We start from the raw sequence: 15,190 nt of genomic DNA on the forward strand, positions 1-15,190 counted from the left end.
CTCAATGTATTTCTTACAGGAACCAAACCCAGTGACTGCAAGGACAAGGGGAATGCTGCTGAAGTAACATAACTGAGGTGGAAAGAAACAGTTATTGATCTGAAAAAAGTGAGTTTGGGGACCAGTATTGCAACCATTTAGATTTTTTTTCTCAAGTATTCCTGCCTCATAGTGAAGGGTGGCCGATGCTCAAGTGCTGTCCCTGCCACCTGCCTTTTCTTCTCAGCCCCAGTATGGCCTTTACTTTCCAGCCTGGTGTGATTTTGGCAGCCATGAGATAAGAGTTTGACCTATTCACTGAGAATTTTTTTATATTTTCCCCCCAATGCCATGGCAATTCGTCTGACTGTATACCCTGAAAATGACCTGACAAGGCACCTTCGCCTTCTCTGAGAAGCACTGCCCTGGGCAATCAGTCTTCCCCAGTCACAACACACAAACCTCTGAGTTTTCACCACTCTTTCCCCCTCTACTCAGCCCTGGTGAGCCCCCACTTGGAGTACTGCATACAGCACAAGGATGTGGAGCTGTTAGAGCGGGTCGGAGCATCTCTCCCACGAAGAAACGCTGAGAGAGCTGGTCCTGTTCAGCCTACAGAAGAGGTGACTCAGGGGTGACCTCATTGCAACCTTTCAGTACTTGAAAGAGACTTATAAAAAAGATGGAGAACTACTCTTTGCTCAATCAGATATTGACAGTACGAGGGGGAATGGTTTTAAAAGAAAAGACGGGAGATTTAGAGGTTGGAAGTAAATTTTTCACTCAGAGGGTGGTGAGGCACTGGAACATGTTGCCCAGAGAGGTTGTGGATGCCCCATCCCTGGATGTGTTCACAACCAGGTTAGATGAGACCCTGATCAACCTGATCTAGTGGCTGGCATCCCTGCCTATGGCAAGGGGGGTTGGAACTGGGTGATCTTTGAGGTCCCTTCCAACCTAGGCCATTCTATGATTGTTTTTGGGCTGCACTTTAGCGCCGAACTGCCTGTGCAGCTGTGAGCCGAGAGCTCCCCGTCAGTGGGGAGAGCCCCTTAACCGGGGGGAGCCCCTTAACCGGAGAGAGCCCCCGGTCAGCGGGGAGAGCCCTTCCCCACACCGGCCCCAGTCTCTAGGGCTTCCAAGCTGCCATTCCAGGCTTTCCACAGCGGTTTCCGCCACCGCCCGCCTCCCTCTTTCTCGCTCCGGGACGAGCAGCCCCGGTCCCGCCCCGCCACCGCCTCAGGGGCGGTGCCGCCCGGCGCCATTCCCCCGCCGCGCTCCGCTCTGCTCCGCCCCGGCAGCCTGCAGGCGCCGGGGGGCGCCGGTTGTCGGGTACCTGGGGCGGGGGGTGTAAAGGTCCGGGGGCTTTTCCTGGAGGGGGCGGAGAGGGGTCTGGGGAGGGGCTCCCACAGCGAGGCCGCGGCTTAGGGCGCCCTGCGGGTAAGGGGAGAGGGGGGCTGGCGGCTCCCGCTCCCTCCGGCTTCGGCCCCCGAGGTGGGATGGGGGCCGTTTCTGGGGGTTTGCAGATCTGGTGGGGAAGGACAGGCTCGGCTCTGGGGAAATAATAAATCCAGAAAATTGCAAATCGCCAAGGCTTGTGTCTGGCTCCCTGCTAGGAACTCCTTGCCTTGGGTCTCCCCCTTCCCAAGAGCGGTGCCCTCCCTGCATGGAGCCCCGCTCCTCAGTTCCCTGCTGATAGTGACCATGTCCTCACGGCTTTTTCTTCCAGGTTACTGCCGTTTCCATTAACCTTTTGGCATTTATCCCGCGATCGACATCTTCCTTGCAGGAAGCAAGGCTTTTGGGCCTGTAACACTCAGTTAAGGTAAATAAGCCCAACCCAGACTCGGACGTACAGCTGCTTATCAGTCAATGTCACGTTGGATTAGGCTAAACAAAGAGCTTCTGATGTTTCTGAAGGGCTGTTTTATGGCCTTGCCTAGAAAATGAGGTTTGTGTGGAAGTGGTAATCCTGAACCCAAAGTGATGTGCCAGAAATAATGCAGAGTTTGTGGAAAGGAAAACACGAAAGGGCAGATTATACAGTTTACCCCCGTTTGGGTAGATGGGAAGGCCATTTGCAACAGTGTCTGTCACGGAACCTGGGATTTCAGGCCCCTGTGGCACTGTTAGGTCTGTGCCATGCTGCTCCATGGAGAAACCTGGTGCATGTGGCCTTGACAGCGCGTTAAAAAACACATGCATTAAATTAGTAATGCAGGTGAATCCTGAGACAGTGGGAGAAACCACAGGTGTGCGTTAAAGGTATTAAAAGGTATTAAAAAAAACAGACAAAAAAACCCTACAATTCTTTGGATACCAGCTCCCAACAATTTATTGAATTCATATGAAGCTGTGTGTTAGGTCTTGAGTCTTCCTCCTAAATGTTTTAGTTACTCTGTATTTCTTAGCAGCTTTTTGACTGATTGCCGAACTGAGTCTGTAGAAACCTGTGATCTTCAGAGTGATGCTGTTTTAGTGCCATATATTATTGGCAGACCTAGCTTCAGTCTGTTAATGCGTTAGAAATGTAGCATAATCTGTCATAAATAATCCATAATTAGGCTATACCCTTCATGTTACTGATGTATTCCAGCTGACAGACTCGTGGTCACTTTGTACAAGCTGATTTAATCATTAAATCATACTGGTTTTTCCATTTGATAAGACCTGAATGACGTTTGAATTGGTAGACAGGGTGGTCTTAGCAGAGAGATGTGCTTTTTAAAGCACAGTTACTGCTCACACACATTATTCTTCAAGTTTATGTAGTTTCGATATTCACGGAGACTTAAAAGTAGTTCTGATAGTTTCCTAGCAAGCTAGTAATTTGCCCCTCATTTACAACTTGCACTGGTATGTCAGGCTGTTTGGTGCGTCTTTTGCGACCATTGTAATAGCCTTCAGTATTTGCATTTTTTTTCCATTTCCCTTTGCTTCAGGTTGGAAAGATGGGAAATGCAGAAAGCAATGCCTATCGGAACCACCTTTCCAGATTTCTTCCTGAGGAGCAGTCTGACATTGATGGAGTATTCGATACCTTATCGGGATCAAGTGGCTCATCAGCAGCAAAAAATGGAAAAGCTACAAAGAAAACTGTGACTCTGGGAGCGCTACAGGCAAGAAAATATGTTATTCTTGATATATCTGAAATGCAGTGTACTGAACATAATTCTAGAAAGGCATTAAAGATGTGGCAATAATTACTTCCAAAGGATTGTTTGCCTTAATAATTACTGTTTTGAGGTAGAATGGATATTTAATATTTTTTTACAGTTTAGCATCAGTAATGACTATTGAGTTTGTATTTCTCTCTTAAATTGCACCGTTGGATCAATTTTCAGCTTTCTTGATTCTGAAGTAACTCGGGAAGTATGAAAATACTTTTACAGAGTCTAGAAAAGTGGGAAGACTGTTCTTCCCCTGGGATTTGAATGCATGTGATTACTTACAGGTTTTCTCAAGATGCTGTCACAAGCTCAGTTTGTATTTGGTTAGATCTTTCTCCCTCAATTGCATCACTGTCTCTGATGTTTCCACTTGCATCAAAAAGTGAGAATTCAATTTTACTTGATTAAGCTGCAGCTCCCTATTTTATCTAATTAACATATATTATAGTCTCTGATCAACTTTGCATTCATTTTCTAATCAAGAAAGAAAAGGAGTGATTTGTTATAATACTTCATAACTTCACTTAGACAGGAATCAAGTGTCAAATGCATGTAGTATTGAAGTTCATTTCTACATACGCTATGCAGTTAATGGAATCAAATTAGAACTCCATGGCAGAGGCAGGATATTTTAAGGTATTTGGCAATGTGTCTGCGTATAGACCAGCTTCAGCCTTATTACAGCCAGGCTGTTTATCAGCTATCAGCAGTTTGAAAGCAATGATGCTGCCCAGTCTTTCAATCCTAATACCTCCAAAACCACGGTCCTTGGTTTTTGTTACTTGACTGGGACGTGGAAGAGTTCTCTTTTTAGCTTTGCCTTTATCTCAGTGTGATGTTTGATGAGCCTTTGTCTTTTCCCTTCCTGCCTTCTTGTTTGCTAACTTAAATTAAAATCTTTTTGAGGACTGCATGTAGGTGTCTGCCTAATTCCTTTGCAGAGGGACTATTGCAATGGCAAGCCTGCATTGTTGGCACCTGTGCTTATGCCTTAGGTGGACTGCTGTGTGGCAGATTTGATCTAGCAATAATCTGACAACATTCACTGGGCCCCAACAACAAACTCATGTATTCTGCGTAGCCTTTACTAGAAGGAAGCTGCATGGCTTCTGGACCAGAGCAGGGTGCACCGCATAGCTTGGAAAGCAGACAGCAAGCATCTCTAGATACTTTCTTGAAGCCATTTACAACAAGGATCCTAACCTATCAGAGATCTGCGTTTGTTAGAGGTTTTCTAAAGCTCCTCTTTTTGCAGTCCACCCCCCTGAATCTACTCACTGGAATAACTGTGAGCATAACAAAATAGTGCAGCAAAGTGGTGGGTGGGAGGGGGTACAGAGTAGGTAGGAAATACTGCAGCGTGAAGTAAAAAGCCCTTCAGTGTAGGGCGTTCTTAACGATGTTTCCTGCTGCTTGCTTACTTCAGGCTCATGTAGCGCTTTCAGAAAGCCCCTTGAAGACAGCTGTACCCCCTGTGACCGTCCCTCCCTCAATATGAACCACGCTAATGTGTCAGACTGCAGCCCTGAATGGTGCTGCTGCTGAAATCAATGGGACTTTTACCGCTGACGTCAACAGGAGCAGGGTAGAGCTCAGCACGTTGGATCTCACCCTATATGCGCAGCAACAACCATTAACATCAAACAGGAACGTTCCTGGTGGCTTCGATAGGAGTGGTATTGAGCCAGCAATAGATTGGTAATAGCAGCTCCACCGAATTGATCCGGAGTGCTTTTACGCAGGTGGAGGTCTGCTGATTTCGGTGTAGTCCCCACTGGGCTATGGCTCTGCGTGTGAGCGTCAAGTCGTGTGTTCAGCGTGTTAGGCACAATGAAGACACTGTGTAATCATATCCTAGCGTATGGATGTATTTTAGATGATTTATTTTTAAACCCTGTAATTAACTTGAACGCTGTGAATGTTTCTTGAAAGCAGAGTCAGATCTTTCTGCGGTGTTGTGATGTATGATGGTGTACACAAGTTAGCCTTCAATTCAAAGGGCCAGTCGTGCAACTTAAATGAACAATCCCTGTGATTTCAACATCAGGGATGCCTTATAAAACTCAGGTGATCTCAGTTCTGTTTCAGGCTTCTCCTGGATGTTGCTATGCAAGGGAAATTTTCTGCAATTGTTCCTACACATGCATTTAGGGTTAAATACTTTGCCTGCATTTTCACGAGGCCAAAACTGAAGCTATGTGAAAAACTTTACTTGCCCTTTGCTTTCAAGTGTCTGTGAGTTCCACTATCAAAAGCAGAATTATAATTTTAAACATCGGACTAGCAGAGTTGTAAACCTTTACAACAGAGGTGCCATGTACAAATCATTTGCTAGTATCCTGCTGATAGCTTCCAGTGCAGATTTTTGTTTGTACGTTTTTAAAGTCCATAGCATTTGTAGAATAATTGTGTCAATTTAAATAACTAAATTGAATTGGAAAGGATATGCTATAAAAATAGAGATTTTTATTTCTCTTGGAAAACCAGTACTTTGACAAAAGTTTGTTTCTTTTAGTAGATACTTGGTACAGAATCCTTCATTCATAGCAGTGTATCTCAGCACACGTTAGCTGAATTATATTAGTTATTCTTCATTTTAAAAATATGTTATTTGCTACTTTTCTACTTGTAGGCGTATATGCGAGAACCACTACCAGAGCAAATGACTGTTCGGTTGTACAATGGAATGAAAAGTATTGACCTGACTGGGAAATCGTCTGAGCTGAGCGAACAGATTGCTAAGGAGCAGTTTGTAATTTTTATGTCAAACCTCTTAAAAGGGAATGCAGATGAGAAGATTACCATAATAATGAGAATGATCTCCACGACAGAAGGTCCTGTGAAGGGCAAGCAAATCCAAGAGGTACACGGAGAGGTTAAATGTGTGTTTTGGGGGGCAGTAAAAGAGCAGAGACTAGGGTAGGTAATCTGAAGGTAAACCTTAGAGCAGAAGATGATTCGGAACAGGGATTTCTGACTTGTGTTTTTTTTTTTTCTCTCTCTGCCAATGACTTGCTGAACTTGGACAAACAGTGTAGGCTAGAGCCAGCAAAACCTGTGGTGTGGCTGGTGCTTCTGGGAACTGAGCAAAGCGCTTTCCAGAGCCTTAGCCACAGGATAGATGTATGGATTAAGTAGCTCACTAGGTGGAAGGGTGGGATCTCAGAAAACTGTAACTCACTAGTGGCTCCTACCACTGTAAATTTTCATCCCTTCTTCCTTTGGTCTTTGTGATGTATTTTACAGAAGTGATTTGTGAGGTAACATTTACTAAATGTCTTGGAAAAGGATCCTTTTCAGGACCTACGAGACTGACAAAGCACTTCTGCTATTTCTGACTCTTCATGACAAGAGATGTTTCTGTTGTTGGAATTACAGCACCAGTACTACTTGCCTTTGTTCTCTGAAAGTCTGTGAAAGTCTTTGGCAGTTTTATTTAAGAAATGACAAAATGGTGATGTTTTAATCTTTCAAGTTCACAGAGGATCTGATCATGTCTGTGGTCCATGTACTGAGCTACAGGAAGGAACTGAAAGGTTGGAATTTGGAGAACACGAGGGATTCTGCAGGTGGAATAAAGGCTCTGGCTTCTCAGCTGCTGTCAGAATTGAAGCTTGCAGGTAAGCAGCACTGATGTATTGTATTCCAGAATGGCAGAGGGCTTGCATAATCACCAAAAGGACTTTGTTCTTTGGGTCATATTTTCTTTGAGTTTAAATGATGAGACCTGTCAAGTGGGCATGCAAAACTTTATCATGGAACATGTCTGTTTTAGAAATACCTGACTTGCAGGTGACAACTGTTTTGATGCATCTGCAGATGTTTATGATGGTATGTCCTTTTGGAAAGCCTAGATTTACCTTTGTACTGTTGTAATTATAGATATGGCTGTTTTGCAAAAAATATCACATGTTGTAACCATGAGTCCACATTTCTTAATCATGACAGCTCAGTGAGTGGGTGTCACAGTCCGGTGTTTCTCAGCTCTGTGCATGCATCTCTTTAATGTAGCTGACAATTTACTATCTCCATCTCCTTTTGTTTGTGTTTTCATGCCTAAATAATGGAGTATCTTTTTTGCACTTAAATCAACTGATTATTTTCCTGAAGGAAGGTACAGGCTAGGAGGCTTACTGCTGTTCCATGTATCTTGTTATTTAGATGGGGCAAAACCGGTGGGTCCTCAGCTAATGGAGATGAATTTTGATCAAAGTGTCATTGAGGATTGGGTGTACCGAGTTCCACACATCTCAACTTTTCTCAGTGTTGTTATCAGGCAAGGCCTCCATGTTCTGCACTCTCTCCCAGACCAAACCAAAGAAATAGTCAACTTGGTTCCAGGCTGCAAAGGCATCAAAGGAAGAGGACTTGTCAGTCTCTTTGACATCCCATCCATCATATACATCAACTCCCATTTGCCAGCAGAGCTACAGCACAAGTGGCGGCTTTTGTTTTCTTCCAGACTTCACGGAGAAAGCTTTTCACAGCTTTGTGGGCATATAGTGAACAAAGGTCCCTGCATAGTGATCTTAAGGGACTTAGATGGCTATATCTTTGGTGGGTTTGCATCTCACTCCTGGGAAGTGAAACCACAGTTTCAAGGTAAAACTCACTTTTCTTTTTCTGTTAATATCTCAGGGTTCTGGTAAACATTGCGTGTTCTGTGCAGGTACAAGAATCCTGTCTGCTTAATGGATGCTGTCATTTTACTTTCATAACACACAGTATTTCCATGGCTTCAAGTGTATTTTCCTGCGGCAAAACTATACTCATTTTGGAAGCATGTATAAAACATACCAAGTTACTTTGCCCTTGTGCTCGGTCAGGCATGTTGCTGATGAATGTTTATAGTTTGTCTGTCATTTGATAAGACTTAAAATTGCAGGACTTATTGATCATGGTTTCCTTTTCAGTGAAAGCAATCAACTCCTGTAGCTCCATAGGTGAAAGGGAAGTGAAAAATGAATGAAATACAGTATAAACAAGGAAGTACAGTTTAAATAACATGTCCAGCAGATGGCAATGTTTGTCCAGCAGATGGCAACGGCAGCTGAGCCTTCCATTACCATTTGCACACTAGCTCTCTCTACCTTTGTTTCCCTTTAAAAATCCAACAGCGAAAAGTTCCGCAGTACAGAACAAACATTTTATTCCCTTGAAAACTCAGGAGGGGGGAGAGGGGCTTCTTGTAACTCTATGGAAATAACTTTTCTTTCTGGAAATACATCTTTCTGGGGAAAAAAAAAAAGATGGACTTCGGATAATCTATCCTTCTGGGAATCCTTGCTTTTGATACAATAAAAAACTCAATTGCTATACTTAAGTAATATATGATAATTACCACCCCCCTCAGTTAATACACTATTACGTTGGTTACACAACATTTTCCTTCTGTTTTTTCCTGACAGAATAACACATGCAGTGCTATTCTACACGCCACAGGCTTTCTGAGTACAAAACTGGGCATAATGAAAGCTGTACTCTAAATTCATTGACCCCAAACTGATCTGTATATCTGTACAGTCAGAACTAAGGGTGTCTGCACTCATACCAGTTTGTACGGGTCCATCAGTTGGCCAGTTTTAGATGACACGCTGCAAGCCTGTGATAGGTGTACCCTTGCTTAGTAATGTAATGTACTGGTCATGCCTCTGACCGCCCTTGGTCACAGCCACATAATCCCATTGATTTCTGTGACCCTGCACAGAGTTAACTGACAGTAAACAATAGGTCTAGATCTTGATTAGACATAGATATTGGCTTTCTGAGATTGCAGCTGCTGTCTTTCATTTATTCAGCTGCATTTCTTCAATACCTTTTTCCTATCCTATTTGTTAGCAAGTTACTGTCTGGCCACTTGTCTGACCTCACATGCTTTTCTGTTTGCAGGTGACAACAGATGCTTTCTGTTCTCTGTTTCCCCCTCTCTCGCTGTATATACATACACAGGATACAACGACCACTACATGTATTTGAACCATAGCCAACAAACAATGCCAAATGGACTAGTAAGTACTAAGAAATGACAATTTGGAAATTGGATTAATGGCTGATGTTTGCAAATGTTTTTTTTTTTTTCTCTTGTTACATCTTTCAGCAGATTTGTTTCACTTGTTTTTTTCTCTGAGGATGTTTTCATCCTTTCTCTATGCTATTTGTCTCACAGTTTTACCAGGAGGATTTTTATTTATTTATTTTTTTAGCATTAAGCATCAGTGTAATGTGTGAACTATGGATAATGATGGAGAACTGCTTACGGTACTAATAGAGTTCTTACTTTTTTTTGTAGTTGATACGTATTCTGAAGTACCAAATCAACTAAGATAGAATTTATTCATGTCTGGTCTAAGTAGGTGGGCTTTATGCAGGTTAGGGTTATGAAGATTATGGGAACACACTTATTTTACCAAGTTTGATGATCACACACGCCCTTCTAGGAGTCCTTGATTCCTGTTTTCTGGAAGAAAACCGTGCTTGATTCCTGTTTTTCTGGCAGCGTGTATCCACATCATGGAAGCAGCATAAGCTGGCTGATCTAAGTAATAGAAGAGCCTTCTACTGGCTGTTCTCAGTGCCACAGCAACTGCTTTTTGAATTACTGAAGACTGAGAAAGCCCAAGAGAATTAGAGTATGAGAGTTCTAGGCAGGCTGCTGCTGTTGTGTGATTCCAGTGGCAGAAGCTCCCTTTACTCAAGCCCATGAATGAGCTCTCCAGATGCAGATTTTCTACAAAACAACAGCACACCATCTATTTTGAGCAGTGCTTTACAGATTCGTTGTGCTATGCGCCTGTAACTTTGGGAATTGTAGCAGTCTGAAGTAAATTTGCTCTGCAGAAAACAACATCGAATTACGTTATCCATTTCTGTGGATGCTTTTCTAAACAGAAAACAGGCAGCTAAACCCAACGCTTCTGCCCTATTTAAAATGGAACTGTCAGTCAATAAATGAAAGCCAGGGAGCTAAATTTCTGGCGCCAGATTCAGTATCTGCAAGCAGTTCAGCTGTGACTCTGTAAAACGTACAGGGAAGGCAGTAACACTCAAGTAAACTCTGGTTTGTCTGTGGGAATATCGGATTTGTGTACAGTAGCTGAGGTTCACTCAGAATATCCTTTTTCACCTACCCACAGAAGTATGGCATAGATACTAAAACTGGCAATTTATACTCTAGGTTTCGTAACTTGTCCACTGTATTGTACATGTGTAGCAAGTGTTTAGTGTGCTGCTTTGGTTCACAGGGTATGGGTGGACAACACGATTACTTCGGCCTCTGGATAGACAGTGACTACGGGAAAGGACACAGTAAAGCCAAACCTCGATGTACCACCTACAATAGCCCTCAGCTGTCAGCTAAAGAGAATTTTACACTGGATGCCCTGGAAGTTTGGGCAGTGGGAGACTTGCCTGAAAGTACAGAGGTTGGTGAACAAAACTAAAACGTGTGAAACTGATTCCTGATTGGCATGGGAGATGCGAAGGAAAAACTTACAGTTTTGGTTTTCTCATAAGCACTTTCTCGTTACCATAATGAATAATGTTTTCTTTAACTCACTTTGAGGTGCAGTATATTTTGTAGCAAGAAAATTGTAAAACGGGAGTGGAATTTTTGAGAATTCCAACATGAAAAAATATCAGGAGCCATGAGGTGATTGAAGAGCAATACTTTACTCTCAATTTCAACATGCCTTTCTGATATCGAGGAATGGTCTCAAGGAGGAACCTCCTTGGAGGGGTTCAGTGAAACCCAGTATTTGTAAAACAGAAACAAAGCACTAGAAGCGGGTAAATAAAGTCTAATCCGTAGCTCAGGAAGAGAACTGAGAGAGCCAAAATATTTCTTTATCAGTAAGTTGTAATTTATTGTTGTTTTACAACAGATTAGCCGTTTATAATCCTTGCAGCTCCAATCCCAGCACTTCCTTATCTGACAGAAGACTAATAAAAACACGGCAAGACCTGCATTTAAACAGCTGATACTCTATATAGAACAGTAATATTTGAAGTGCCTAGGAAACCTGGTTTCAGCAAGGATACAAAGAGCTTTTTGCTTAAATAGTTTGTGACTAGATTATTGTTGGTCTTTCTGCACCTGGTTTATGCCTGGGAATGAGTAGGAGACCTTCCTGTCTCCTCTGTCTCTGCAATTTAACTTATTAAACTGTCTGCTTTGCACAGTTGCTTGTTTTCTTTGTTTTTAATCTTTATTTCTTTTCATACTAAATTAATGTACTCTGTCTGTTCACTGGATACACAGCTGTAAGTAGAAACAGAACAAATTGTTTACAGGAACTGTTAAGTTGTACTCGAATCTCCTTTTTTAAAAAAAAGCTGACATCTACACTTGAAATTGTGGTCAGGTTAACCAGTATGTTCTGGCTGACTTGTAACCTGAACATACGTGAAACAATTCACTGTCCTCTTAGGAAAATTTTATGACTGTTTTGTGTATCTGCAGCAATTAAAGACACTGGATGTATCCCAGTGAATCTTAAATGCCTTACATGGAAAGCATGCATCCGTCATTGTGACGAGCTTGCAAAACCACATTACTTGTGGATTGTTGAGTATGTCTCCTTCTTTTAGGCTAATACTGATTCATTCATAATGACATTGTGAATTGACTTTATTTTGTTTTACAGACAAAAGGTAAGAAGAGTATCTTGGATGTGGATCCCGAGGCCCAGGCATTATTAGAAATGACTGGAAAAAGTCGGCAGAGCGAAGGTTTACGAGAACCCGTTGAGGATGACGAAGATAACTAAAAGATTCACAGTAACATGAAACCCACTTTTTTTTTTTTGCTCCTGAATTTTCATGTTCTTTGGACAGGATGTTCTTCCTCTTTCGTTATTTTTCCTTACATTTACCTAATTATCTGGGACTAAGCATAAGTCTCGTACTTATGTAACATTTAGGTCCAGTACAATATCCTGCCTGAAGGGTTTAGCCTGGGGAAGACAGAAAAATTAACTAGGTATTTAAAAGATATCTAATGACTAAGTTCTAGCTGAATGTGAACTTGCTAGCATTTCTGATAGATCCTGCCTGCATATAGAGTTTAAAAACCAAAGAATAGCTTATTGACAGTACTGCTTATTGACTTGGAGAATTAATGTGTATTTACATAAAGACTAGCTAATACTTTGATTAAGGCTCTTAACACCTCGACTACACGTATTTATTTGCATGCAATGAAATTAGGTGGTGAAGCTTGCAAATTGTAATTGTATCTTACATCGGCAAACATAGAATAGTCCTCATGATTCCGTATGAAGAATGCTGTTAATTTGCATTGCTGCAATTAAAGCAGTGAATCACAGTTTTTTCTAAGTCAGATTTTAAGCAAGTGACTCTATGGGCTGTAAGGTGCAGGATGCTAAGTATACGGCATAGAGTTTTATGGTAATACACTACAGTTAAGTAAAGCTCACTTAATATGTTTCTGGAGAAATTTGCCTATGGTTTTTTAAACTTAGGAGAACAAAGCCATTGGAGTCACTGAGACATATTTATTCTGAGAATGGGCCAACCCTGTGCTCCCAGAACAAACATACCTCAAGCAGAAATTCTCAAGGGGAGGTGCCTTCTTTAGTAGATTTGCTTGAGACTGGAGAAAAAGATGAGGCTGTAAAAAGGATTAAGGAAGAAGCATCCACAGGTAATTGGGATTAGTATCTGCAGATAGCTTGTAAATAAATAAAATTTTAAAAATCAGGCTTATGCCTTTAACTTCTCTGAAGACTGCTGCACATTTTATTTCCACATAATTGTCACTGTATTATGAAAAAAAGTGCAAAACATAACTAGCAGGTTGGCTTTTTTTCTCTGTTTTGTTGCCAAGACCAGTTTTGTGAACTCTCCGCTCAGGGCTTTTTGTACTTAAATCTATTCACATGCTTTTTAGTTTGACCTTGCTAATTCTCTCTGTAATTAACTTGTCAAAAATAACTCTCATTTCTATCAGGGACTGTCATTTCTAGCTTAGCAAATTGTGTTTGGTTATAAGTATGTGTGATGGTCAGCCTTCCTCTTCCTAAGTAAAAGGACTGTGTCAGTTCCTCTTTGTACTAGCATGAGTTTGTTGTAGAAAAAGTTTGATTTCCATGCATCATAGAGTAAAACATATGCTGTAAATCTGTATTATTGCTACAATTCCTGATCATATGATCCTCCTTCAAATGCTTTCCATTAACATTTTCTTGTATGTGGTCTTTTCCCCCCTCTGAAGCTTTTTACAGGGAACCACTTTTGAATATTCTGAATAATCTGTTCTTGTGCCTTAATATAGATCCCACTTTTGTTGTTGTTATAGTTAAACAATATGAATTAGCCTTGAGAGGAGAACATGAAGCAATCTCTGCAGCCACACATTCTGGAACTCAGCTTAGCATTTAACGTGCTGCTTGCAGTAACGATCAGAGCATATATGCTGTGAAAGGCCTGAGCTTACTGCTTTTATGTTGTGGCTAATAAATAAACAAGATAGTTTCCCAAGTTTGTAGCAGTTAGGGAAGGAAAAAAAAAAAAAGTAAGCCTTAGAGTTATACTGATCCTTTCTGTAATTTTCTTCCTGTACTTTTATAAGAATCTTAAATAGCATACAGTAGAAAATACTGTATAGGCAGCTACTAAATACATGATGCTTTCTGCAAGTGTGGCGATGCTGGCTTTGTTTTAACATGGTATTGTCAGACTCCCACCATAAGCCTCAGAAGTATTCTTTGTCTTAGGCAATGGCTAAGCTTACTAAATACTGCTGAAGTGGATGGCGTGTAGAAATGAGACAGTTGAACTTCTGCAATTACATGTTAAGCAAACTGCTAACTTTTCTTTTTGTCCAGTAATGAGGCAGACACTTTTCCTTGAGGACTGAAACCATTTGCAAGGATATTTAAAAAAAACAGCAAGAAGACATCTTTGCAATCAGTAACTGGGGAGGGTGAATTGCACAAAGCCTACTCTACACCAAAAGTATTACACTGGCTGGGTTTTCTTTGATTTAAAGTAAGTGACAGTCTAGCTGGTTCTTTCTAGACTATGAATCAAAAGTATAATCCTGTTTAAATATCATCTTGTGATTGCATAGCATTTTGACCTCTGAAATTGTGTTTTATGACAAGCTTGTATCTGAGACTCTTATCTTCACTTTAAAGTGAAGGTGTTATGCTAGGGCAAGAAGGAAACTGACACTCTGGTAATTGAAGCAGATGTCAGTGAAGCACTATTTAGTAGGAAACTCCTGATCCAAGCAGCAGATGGGATTATTCAAGATTGGCTTGGAAGAGAGTCAACTTTTATTTTTTTTTCTCTCCCCCACCCCCCAGAACCTAATGATTAAGCAATCTGTGCTTCATGTTCCTGCATCAACAAATGTCCAGAAAGTGGCTGTCAGCAGTGAGTTTAGCTATGATCTCCCACTCACTTTTATGCAGCTGTTGATCCAACTGCAAAGCTTAATATTCCTGCAAGTATGCAAGTCATCTTCATTCTCATGTGCTTGTGAGAGTGAGTCCCTTCCCCATTAACTCTGTCTGCCACTGTGCAGCAGATCAGCCGTCTACTTTTGCCCCTGTGTGACCAGTAGGAGTAAAAAATGACTGGTTTTCAGCAAAGGCTGACAGGAGTGCTAGCACTTCAGATCTCTACGGTTCGTTTGAAATCTCATACCAGATTCCTTGAGAGTCTGTTAAAGCAAAGCTAGGTATCACGGACTCTAGAAACATTGTAGATTGCCTGTAGGAAAAGAAGTGCTCGCGAAGGCAGTTCTTTTCCATTAATCTAATTTAAAATAAAAGGATGGGTCTAAATCAAGAGTCTTGTTCAGATACGTGAATGTAACGTTTTAAAACATAGATTTTTATTAATAAAAATCGTTGTGATTTAAATAAATAAAAATTCAATTTATGCGCAGTAGATATTTCTGTACAGGTGTGAAATTGCCTTATTTTGTTTGGGGGCTATCACAGCATTCTTGGCATACAGAGCAACGTTATAAAAATATACCTGATCTTGGTTTAAAACAGGAGCCAGTCCAGAGG

General features: G+C 41.4%; 1 protein-coding gene across 4 annotated transcripts; it reads left to right on the plus strand.

The window, feature by feature from the left end:
* The first annotated feature begins 1,214 nt into the window (after nucleotides 1–1,214).
* On the plus strand, nucleotides 1,215–15,056 carry MEAK7 (MTOR associated protein, eak-7 homolog). 4 transcript variants are annotated; one of them, XM_040571257.1, is made up of 9 exons: nucleotides 1,215–1,303; nucleotides 1,709–1,804; nucleotides 2,922–3,098; nucleotides 5,782–6,012; nucleotides 6,625–6,769; nucleotides 7,311–7,751; nucleotides 9,039–9,157; nucleotides 10,391–10,570; nucleotides 11,792–15,056. In XM_040571257.1, the coding sequence occupies exons 3-9, from the start codon at nucleotides 2,931–2,933 to the stop codon at nucleotides 11,912–11,914; spliced, it is 1,407 nt and encodes a 468-aa protein (XP_040427191.1). In that variant the 5' UTR covers nucleotides 1,215–1,303; nucleotides 1,709–1,804; nucleotides 2,922–2,930; the 3' UTR covers nucleotides 11,915–15,056. The 4 variants fall into 4 exon arrangements, with proteins under 4 accessions (XP_040427191.1, XP_040427190.1, XP_040427189.1 ...); XM_040571256.1 differs by having other exon boundaries at nucleotides 1,218–1,335; XM_040571255.1 differs by having other exon boundaries at nucleotides 1,227–1,311.
* The last annotated feature ends 134 nt before the right edge of the window (nucleotides 15,057–15,190 follow it).

Source organism: Cygnus olor, chromosome 12 (genome assembly GCF_009769625.2).
Source record: "Cygnus olor isolate bCygOlo1 chromosome 12, bCygOlo1.pri.v2, whole genome shotgun sequence".
Lineage (NCBI taxonomy): Eukaryota > Metazoa > Chordata > Aves > Anseriformes > Anatidae > Cygnus > Cygnus olor.